The 11,392-nt window shown below is 43.4% G+C and overlaps 1 protein-coding gene across 1 annotated transcript; it reads right to left on the bottom strand.

Moving 5' to 3' along the window:
* Nucleotides 1-2,930: 2,930 nt before the first annotated feature.
* LOC119651837 (nucleoporin Nup43) lies at nucleotides 2,931-11,342 on the bottom strand. The gene is made up of 5 exons (XM_038055634.1): nucleotides 10,965-11,342; nucleotides 3,793-3,955; nucleotides 3,636-3,735; nucleotides 3,432-3,584; nucleotides 2,931-3,375 (listed from the first exon to the last, which is right to left on the bottom strand). Exons 1-5 carry the CDS (start codon nucleotides 11,218-11,220, stop codon nucleotides 2,983-2,985), a joined length of 1,065 nt encoding a protein of 354 aa, XP_037911562.1. The 5' UTR covers nucleotides 11,221-11,342; the 3' UTR covers nucleotides 2,931-2,982.
* Nucleotides 11,343-11,392: the final 50 nt, after the last annotated feature.

Consider the following 11,392-nt stretch of genomic DNA (forward strand, 5'->3'; position numbering starts at 1 on the left):
TACCCACACCAACGAAAAAGAAACAACAAGTTTTTATTATTTCAACTACTAACTTTTTCGTGGATATCAAAGCTTTTAGCTTTTTTGAAGTGCCTTAGAAGGCGTTTAAAATGAGGTATGATAGAAGTTGTTAGTATAAATAATAACGGAGTAATGATCGAAATAATGCAATTACCTGAATTTTTGACATTAAAATTAATAAAAAAACCTGTTTTTTCAAATAAATTGAAAGTAAGCTATATCCTTTGCGAATCTACTGTATTTACGTTCTCGCAATAAATTCTGAAAATTTGGTGAATTTAAAGTGGGTAGTATCGAAAAAAAAAAATGGTGATGTCCTTAAGACACTTACAAAACAAGTCGAAAAAAACGCAAGCTCGCGCTTCGGATATAAAAGTTTTGTGTTCATCTTATGTAAGAAACTTCAACGCACATTTTTCTATCCGTATACAGCTAGAAATCCAACATAATCCTCCATATTTTTCCAAACTACAAGACATACGTACATATTACAGCCATAGATATTATCCTCACCCTAAACAAACTGCCTATTTCCGAATACTGTACATATATATGAATTGATCGTACCCATATTCCCGATTTACTTCGTGCACAAAAGCATACATATGTACATATGCATTGGCTGGATTAATGTACAAATATATCTATCTGAATTATGAATCAATGGGGCAATGAGGTGATGCCCAACGGCATCCCTGGAGGTCCTTCTGGGATTAACCCCTCCCCATCTTCACATACAGATGCAGGCAAGGAGGGCAATATTCAGGATGGTCGGTAGTATGAGTGAGGCGGGGAGCTGCATAAATCGAAGGAAGGTTGATATTCTTTTTAGCCGGTGTCCGACACTTGTGCAAAGTAGGCCAAGGCATCTGGGAGAACAGTTAATACCAGATGCAAAACGGAAAGATCTGGAAGTAGGGAACATACTAAAGTTCCTGACGGTTATAGGCCTGTTTGAGATACTATCATCAATAGGTACACTACAACCAGTAAAAGGGGAACAATAGTTCTTTAAGGACCTGGTGTGACTTTCCCTTAACAGAATAATAATAATAATCTATCTGAATTAGACACTATCCGCAGACTTCATGAGCACGTGTATACTATATACCTACATACACACAGAATTGATGTGGGGTCATGACGTCATACACGATGTAGAATGCCCACTATTCAGGAAAAATGACAATGTCACCCTCTATAACTTTGTTAATAATCGCTGGATTTTCTCCAAACTTCACCAAATTGTGCACTATGTTATCCCTTATACGCATGCCACATTTTGTACTTCTGGGGTGGACATAAGGGGGGTTGTTGGTTGACGGACAGACAAACATCTACTCGATTCTAATAAAGTTTTGCTTCACACTAGAAACTAAGAAAAATTTTCACAAAACCTTTTTTGCTTAAAATTGATGATTTAATCGAGTTATGTGGTTACTTCGAATAATGAATTTTCCAGTCCCGGGAGCCAGCATTTCCCATCGGAGGGGGAGAGGGGTGTACATCGGCGTTATATAACTTTTGTTTGTTATGACATCCTCTACTTCCATCCCAAACTTCATGGCACTCGGTCTTGGACGAAAGAATTTGGAAGTTGAATGAATGGACTATATCGTGTGCAGATTATGATGCGCCTGCCCTGCAAGGTCACCGCTCTTAGGACCATATATGCTTAAGCTTGAAAGACCGTTTTATATTGTGCGGAGAAAAATCCTACTCCTTGCTTTTGTCCAACAGATAGACACATGTTGGAGAACTGTTCTGTTTTTGATCTACACTTTGTATTTTTCAGGACTGTCTCAGTTTCTACCAAACAGATGGATGGGGATGTGATAATCAGTAAGCATTACAAAATCTGGATTCAGTTTTCCTAATATCTCGTCCAATGTTCCGCGCCCCTCGTTGTTTCCCATAGACCCAAATTAATTAGTCTATGTGCTGCTATCATTCCAATGCTCGAAGCTTATAAATATACACAGGGGCTACAAATTGGGTAGTGCACCTAGAGTTACGCCGGAAGTAGTGCTCATGGCGCTAATAATATCCAAGTATGTAGTACAGTTTCTTGTTGTGAGGCATTGAAGCCTCTTGTGTCTCATTTCAACTCACCACAGTACAATGTTCATAGGCGAACATCAGCCCAACAATGGTTGGTTATATTCTTCTTCTGGGGCCCGAATTCCTATCTCGACAAAATAAAGAGAGCACATCTTTGGTTCTACATGTTTGTTCCGAAGAAGCTTCTTATCTAGGATAATTTCCAGGTAATTCATTTCTTTTGTTGTTGAATGGTTCAGTTTCATTTGTTTTATTTGGATTTACTCGGTCCATTCCCGACGCAGTAACTGTCAATCAAATCAACGGCGCGTTGATACAATACAATATATTTCTACACCCCGTTCCGCAAATTTGATCAATAGGAACTACAACCCTGCATACTTTGTAATTCACATAGGATTAGATCAATGAGCATACTCCACAGATGTTGCGATACCACACCTTTTTTGAGGCAGCCCTTCGTCGCTTCACTTGCTTCAACGCTTTAATCTCTGCGTTAGCATGGCATAGATTCACCACTATTCTGACGCCCAATCAGGAGAATGTGACACTCAACCAGTCTCTTCAGTAGCACGCAGCTAAGAGTAGAACTCGTGAGAAAGATATCTTTTAGAGGCTGTTATAGGTGCTCTACACCATCGTTTAGTATCGCTGAATGAATGCCTTGCATGCCATGTGCTTTGATATCCGCAAAAGATAATATAAAAGCTCTTGATTTTTCACTGGTAACCAACCCTCCCGCGATGTTCTAGTTTTTCTTAAATCCAATGGAAGCCGCACCACATTACTACATTAAGGAGAAATTTTAACTTTTAGGGTTTGCAATAGAAAATACTTCATTAGCAAAAAGATACTCTTTATTCGTTTCTTCGAGACTGTAAGTTTCGTTTAGCTAAAAAATCATTCAGTTGCTATAATATACACAGCTTCATTATCACCACCACAGGCAAGATGGGACCCATGAACATCGAACGAATTAATAGCTCTTCGCACTCCAGTTATCAACGATGTTACATTAATTTGATTTTTCGTTCTCTTACTGTCGAGCCAAGGGTTATTACTATCACTTTCACTAGGAAATGCTTGCGATTGATTAAGTGGGAAGCTTGTTTCTTGTTGTACCCATTGCCAAAATTCACCACCTTCTGAAGCGGTGAACAATCGCGATGGTTGTGTCTTATGGAATCCTATCTCTGTGATTGCTTGAGCATGCGCTTTGAAGCATGATATGGGGAATCCAATTTTTCTCAGATCCCACACCATTAATGAACCTTCCTCTGTTCCGGATATGACCTGTAAAAGGAGTATTTGCATTTTTATTCTAAAGTAATTTGGAATAAAACAATTACAATATGTTTTTGTGTTGGATGGCAGCACATATTTGTAATGGCGACCGACTTCCGCTCATCATTTCCAGATATAGGGAACGTTGACAACGCCTCTTTGTTTTTGCTGCGAACATCAAATTGTTTTATAACACCCATACGATTTCCGGTTAGAATCTGAAAAGAAGTAGGCATTACATACACTCCAAGGCATTATTATCCTTTTACTTCTTTCGAATTAGCGAATAGTGCGGTCGTAACAGAACAATTGTCTCCTTCTGCTATGTCGTGAAGAATACAAAGATCAGCCAGAGAAAGAATGTTCAACCTAGAGAGATACATTTAAAAGATTTTTTACGGAGGCGTCAATTTGCAGAGTGTTCACCTTCCATCCTCTCCAAAAGTTGCGGCGTAATCATCATAAACGCAGATACCATTACAAGGCGCTCGATTTCCTCTTTTGAATTTATGAAGGTTCTCGACACCACCTCGCCGCGATAAACTAAAATTGTCGGTTATTTTGTCGACATTGAAAACCTGCAATAAACCTAAAAGTGGAATTCTTATTATGAAACGCGAATTTCTCAGTATAGTGGTCAAAGGGTAGTATAGGTCCCGGGGCGAAACGTGGATTGGTACCCACGATGGAGCATAAAACCTGGGAAATGCCTGCTGAACCAACACCAACAGCTCTACTACCAAACCCTATCTCCACCTCCACGTGGTGACCGCTGGGAGCTCTTTCTTGACGAAAAGCTGCAGACGGAGAAGGATGAAGGCGAGTCTCCCGCGCCTAAAAACGGGACAAATTGTACCAACTGGTCCTCCAGGTTGGGGGTTGGGTAGGGCTGACAACCCTACACGGAAAACAACCTGTTACGAAGCCACAACAGGAGCCTCGGATAGGACGGATGTTAAAACGACGGACCCGGCAACGACAAAGGAACAACGATTTGCGCATTTTCTCATGGAACGTGCGCTCCCTGTACAGAGATGAAGCTGATAAGCAGCTAGCCGATACCCTGTCCCAATATAGGGCTGATGTAACAGCGTTGCAAGAGATGCGATGGACAGGGACCGGTTTCCTGGAGAAGAGCCACTACACCATATATTATAGCGGCCATCCAGTAAACCATGTGCTCGGAGTAGGTTTCTTAGTCAGCCAAAAAATGAAACCTGCTGTTATCGGCTTTGAAAGTATAAGCGAACGGCTATGCACTCTGCGCTTGCGAGGCAAGTTTAGAAATATAAGCCTCATAAACGTTCACGCCCCTACAGAGGAGACTGCAGAGTCGGAGAAGGATACCTGGCCCGTATTCAGGCGATACGTTGGCTCCCATAGCTTACACGAAAAAACAAATGATAACGGACTGCGGACTATTCAATTAGCAGGGTCACACGAAATGGTTGTTGGAAGTACCTGGTTTGCGCGGAAAGCGGTCCACAAACATACGTGGGCCTCTCCAGACGGGACCACTTTCAACCAAATTGACCACGTGTTGATCGAACGCCGCCACCTCTCAGCCTTGATGAATGTCAGAACATATAGGGGGGCCAATATAGACTCGGATCACTATCTCGTTGGCATGGTGCTCCGAGCTCGAATAACAATACCACCTAGAATCCCCTCTGACAATCAGGTGAGAGTGAACACTGAAGCCATCCACAACACAACCCTCCGCGACACCTATAAGAGGGAAATGGATGCCGCAATAACCGCAGTCAATAGAGGACCTGGAGATGAAGCATCAACTAATGATCTTCACAACCACCTGAAGAACGTTATCATGAATACGGCCACAAATATACTTGGCCCCAGCCGCAAAAGGAGTCGGAACGGCTGGTTTGACGATGAATGTAAGCTAGCAACGGAACGGAAGAATGCCGCATACCGAGTAATGTTGCATTCTCAAAGAACGCGGGCACGCACAGAGACTTATCACGAACTCCGTCGAGCGGAGAAGCGACTTCACAGACGGAAAAAGGAAGCCTGGGAGAACCAACAAGTCTGTGAACTAGAAAAGTACAGGGAGCAACCGCACCAGGCGCGGAAGTTTTACCAACAAGTCAGCAGGATGAAGCCTTATACACCTCGATGTTCATCCTGCCGAGACAAAGAGGGAAATCTGATTTCCGACAGAATGGGCATATTAGAGCGATGGGTTGAGTACTTTGATGAGCTACTGAACAACCAGAACATCGGCGAGTTGGAGGTCCCGCCAACTGAAGACGACGGACAAATACTGCCACCACCAAGTTTAGGAGAAACAGTCCGTGCAATTCATCGGCTAAAAAATCATAAGTCGCCAGGAGGCGATGGAATTACAGCCGAATTGGTTAAATATGGAGGCGACCAATTACACCAAGTGGTTCATCAACTTGTGCTCAAGGTATGGGACAGCGAATCAATGCCTGACGATTGGCAGCGAGGCATAATCTGTCTCATACATAAAAAGGGAGATATCACACAGTGCAGCAATTATAGAGGTATCACGTTGCTGAGTACCATCTATAAGATATTCTCCACTATCTTGCTAGGCCGGATAGCCCCATACGCCCAGAACATCATTGGCCCATACCAAAGAGGCTTCACTTCAGGCAAATCAGCAACAGATCAGATTTTCTCTCTGCGGCAGGCGATGGAAAAACTGTTGGAATATGGACAACAGTTGCACCATCTCTTCATCGACTTTAAAGCCGCCTATGATAGCATAGCCAGGGTAAAACTGTACACGGCCATGAGAGAATTCGGTATCCCGACGAAATTAATAAGACTGACTAGGCTGACCCTGACCAATGTGCGAGGCCAGATAAAAGCAGCAGGATCACTCTCAAGACCATTCGACATCAACAACGGTCTACGACAAGGGGATGCGCTATCATGCGTCCTCTTTAACCTGGCCCTCGAGAAGGTGATCCGTGATGCTGAGGTGAATGCAAGAGGTACGATCCTCTTCAAGTCCACCCAACTACTGGCCTATGCTGACGATATCGACATCATGGGAAGAACCACCCGAGACGTTCAAACTGCCTTCATCCAGATCGAGCAGGCGGCGCGAGATCTTGGGCTGCACATCAATGAAGGCAAGACAAAATACATGGTGGCAACGTCAGCACCGAAGACGAATCAACCAACAACATCAAACCGCACCGGTCAAACACAAGCACGAACAAGAATAAGGATAGGGGAATACAACTTTGAGACCGTTGACAATTTCTCCTATCTAGGGTCGAAAATCACAACCGATAACAACTACGATGATGAAATCCGCGCACGGTTGTTGTCAGCCAACAGAGCCTACTTCAGCTTACAAAGACTGTTCCGCTCGAAACGTCTCACCATAGGGTCAAAGCTCTTACTGTACAAGACTATGATCTTGCCAGTCCTCATGTATTCCTCGGAAACTTGGGTTCTTAGCAAGAAAAATTGCGAACTCTTGGCCGCGTTCGAGAGAAGAATCCTCTGAAGAATTTTTGGCCCCCTACATGAGGATGGACGATTCCGTAGCCTACACAATGACGAAATCTATGAGCGATACCATGACCGTCCGGTTGTGGATAAAATCCGGCTCAATAGGTTACGGTGGGCGGGTCACTTAATCCGTATGGATGAAGATGACCCCACCCGGAAAGTCTATAAGGGCAATATCTATGGTAGGAAAAGAAGACGAGGCAGACCCTGCCTAAGATGGAGCGATGGCGTGGGCCAGGATGCCAGACAGCTTTTAGGGATATCGAATTGGTGGACCTCGGCGCAAAACCGGGATGTCTGGAGTTCCTTATTAAGGCAGGCCTAGACCGGATACCGGTTGTTGCGCCGTTGATGATGATGATGATGAGTACTAAATTGGTGACTTAGCAATTTACTGAAATATCAATATCAAGGCCAGTTTTTCATTTTTGAACAGCGTCAATAGTTTGCCGATTCGTCGGTTCTCCTCACGTTGCCTTAAGTAAGATCTGGTTATCTTTCTGGTGATTGTTTGCTCTATTTAACACAGCCTTTCCAGTTTATGCATTTTTATATTGAAAAACAATTTCCGTTAGATTTAGATTAGATTGTCTTACAACACCTCCACAGCATATTCAATAGGGTTGACTACCTGATTGCCAGCTTGAATGAGTATTTGTGATTCATATGTAGTATTTCTTGCATTTAAGGCCACTACACATTAATAAAAATATACAACGCTAACTACACGGGGTAAATTCTTGTACACAGATGGAACTGCGGACATGACAATGCACACATTTTTTGCACAACATTCAATACATATGTAAGGAGATTTTGTCGGCTTTTCTAAAGCATGCATCACATAAAAGTTCCCAGTGTATTCGCTTCTGTCTATATTTAGTACCTCAGGCGAGTACAATGGGCCAACACGGCCTGAGTGCTCAGAAGCTGTAGCTTCTCCCCTACCATACACACACATAGTACCTCAGAGACACTGAACACGTCAGTGAAGATTCAGCGTAAATTTTATATTGATGTTGACAGCGTGGAATTGAAACTCGGGCGCCGTATCCCTTAGTTCCGACAGTGTTATTATATACGCCTTGCAACCAATGGTATGAATGGTGAGCTTGAACTCATAAACCAGGACCACTGTGCCAATCACGCCATGATCTGATTGTGGTTACCAAATCACTGTATTCGAAGAGTTATGGGATTATGCCTACATGACAAGTACCCATGCAAACCCTTCAGGACCTCCATTGTTGCTGACAATGGGAATGGAATCAAATAGCAAAATGGGAGTTGCTTTAATGAGGAAGACTTTAATAAAACAAAAAAATAAAATACTAAATTTCCCATAAACCGGTACTTCGAGGACCAATTATCACCTTCCGGAGAAAACGGCTATGTCATCAGTGTAGTCCAAGTATTCGAGAAAAGATGACATAGTCCATTGAACTCCTCCACTTCTTCCAATCAACGCCAGTCAAGGGTCACCGGTAATTGGAAGAAAAGATCGGTGAAAAAATATAACCCTGATGGTCCCCCCTATTCTAGGAACGGAACCAGCAATTGAAATATCAGTAGCATTGGATAAGGCTATTTTTAAAAACTGAAAACAAACTTTCCCCACTTACGGCACACGGGGGAGTCGAGTACAATGCGCTACCAAGGGCTGAGTGCTCAGAGGCCTTAGCTTCTCCTTCACGAATTACAACGACCGAAACAAATCAAACAAATGCGATTTCGGTCGTTGTAATTCATAACCTTGGCGGGTTTTGAATTGCATATAAACGAGCCAATTGCCACCTGTTGCCGCTTTCGGTCACGCTGCTCCGCAGGGTAGAGGCGCTGAGGCAGCGTCTGATGAGATCGCCACTGCCCTGCGATCGAAACCGTATAGCCAATATTTAAAAGAGAAACAGAGGTTGGGAATTACGCTAGACCAAAAATTATCTTGGAAGACACATGTCAGAAAGCCACGAGGGCTCTGATGACTTGTAGGTCCATAGCAGGAAAAAAAATGGGGTTGCAGCCCGAAGATATTACTTTGGATATATACTGCAATAATAAGACCAATGATTACCTATGGAGCGGTAATCTGAGCAGAAACGACCGAACTCAGCACACAAGCCAGGGAATTGCATAAGCTCCAAAGACTGGCTTGCATGTGGATCAGTGGGGCAATGAGGACATGCCCAACGGCATCCCTGGAGGTCCTTCTGGGATTAACCCCTCTGCATCTGCACATACAAATGCAGGCAAGGAGGGCAATATTCAGGATGGCCGGGAGTATCAGTGAGGCGGGGAGCTGCGTAAACCGAAGGAAGGTTGATATTCTTTTTAGGCGGTATCCCGAATTACTGATACCAAGGGATAACATGACAACGAGGTTTCACTTCGATAAGAAGTTTGAAACACGTTGAAGTAACAAGGCAAACTGGGAGAGCGTGGCTGCGACATACGGCTTAAACCAGCAACTGATTACTTGGTACACTCACGGATCCCTCACAGCAGAGGGCACTTAGACCCATCCAAGTGAACTCTAAACTGGTATGGGAATGTCTTGAGAGACTGAATACACGCTCGTTCAACAAGGTCTGGATATTCTGAGTTCCAGGCCATGTTGGGTTGGAAAACAACGAGGCAGCGGACGAACTAGCCAAGAAGGGAGCAGGGACGCCTTTACACGGACCAGAACCCTTCTGTGGAATCGGAAACGGTTTCATGGCTATAACTCTAAGAAATAAAGAGGAACGGTTGAGCGAACTATACTGGGCGGACCCACCAGGGATGGAGCAGTCCAGGGTGCTTATTGGGGGATACGAACCCATCCGCACAAAGGATTGTTTAAACCTCACCAAAAAGAACCTCCGAATCATAGTGGGCATTTTCACTGGTCACTGTTGGCTAAACTATCACCTAGGGAAGCTGGGGATATCTACGAACACTGTCTGCAGGTTTTGTGAGGAGTGTGACGAAACCTCTATACACGTCCCGGGACAGTGTCTGGCACTTGTGCAAATTAGGTCGAGGCATCTAGGAAAACACTTAATACCAGAGGCAAAGTTGAAAGATTTGCAAGTAGGGAACATACTAAAGTTTCTGACGGTTATAGGCTTGCTTGAGATACTATGACCAATAGGTACACTATAACCAGTAAAGGGGCGATGCGACTTTCCATTAACAGAATAATAATAATACGTCTCTCGCAGTGAGAGTAGAATTGAAAGCCTCCTTCAAAACTCGACGTTTCTTAAGTGCCGATATCACTCATGATTCCCCTAACGACTTTTTTCTCATAATTCTCCGAAACCACAATGAAATTTATGATGAAATTTCGACACTTTTCTCCGTGCAATTTTCGCAAAACTTTCCCTCTGTCGCCGTAATTCTGAAGTTGCATCAATTTCCGGACGATTATATATTTTTTTTCCAGTAGGAGTAGTTTATGAGATAACATGAAGCAGATGTGCACAGTGCCGTAAAAGGGAGAGGAGTACTTTACAGCCCCACCATCTCACTTCACCTAGGCCCCGAATATCGCCCAAATTGTTGTTCAAGTTGCAAAAACCGAGCATTTTGAAGAAGATCGATACGGTCTTCGGGGTCCAATCGAAAGCCGTTTTCGATACCCAAAGGTCATGACTGTGAGGTGAGTTCCTATCCGAAGGGTTGGTGACATTTCGACGAAAAGATCGTTTCAAAATTTGCAGCTTGACAACCCACAAATTTCTATTCGATTTAGTCATCTTTCACGACAAGCAGGAAACTATTTGAGTGTACTCTTAAACTCATATCACAAGGCTGGAGCTATACTCGCTATTCCTGGCTAACCAACGAAGAATCGCGTTAGAACAACCCAGACCATGACGACAATGAAGCGAGCACCCCTTCTCGAAAAGCCCTAAAGGGATCTGGGGTATACTCTCGAATATCAGAAACGGATAACGAAAGACTGGGCTCGTTGACGTGCTGTGTTCTTCGTAAGGCATGGGTACCACATATATTTCTTACTGAATTTTGAATGTAGGGTTATTTTATGTTAACGGCTTCAAAGTAACCTTTTTTTTGCCGACAATTAGATATGTAAAAATTACCTTCTACCGTAACCGCAGCTAAACTGTTCTTATTGAAAACTTCCAAACCAGTAACATCACCAATCGTGCTGTGTTTATCAACGCACTTGATCGAGAATTCCTTTGCGTAATTGCTATCGGCGATCGACCACACTTTTATGTTATTTCTCGCGCTACCCCAACTACCGGTAACAAATGTGTTCGCATCTTGGTATTCTTCGTGTATCCACCGGATCTTAGATATCTTTTCAGATGTGAAGCAGCTATTGACTGTCATGTTTGTAGACAATTTGCAAACTCTAATAGAGTAACAACTACGAGAAACGGTGCCAGAAAAACTCGAGCAGCAATCCAATCACTAACCAATTGTTTGGCGGTATGTCATCCTACTACCCGCATTACCAGCTCCACTGGCAAAAAAACATATGCTTTGCGTGTGGGTCTTGTTT

The sequence above is a fragment of the Hermetia illucens genome, chromosome 3, assembly GCF_905115235.1.
Source record: "Hermetia illucens chromosome 3, iHerIll2.2.curated.20191125, whole genome shotgun sequence".
NCBI classification, from domain to species: Eukaryota; Metazoa; Arthropoda; class Insecta; order Diptera; family Stratiomyidae; genus Hermetia; species Hermetia illucens.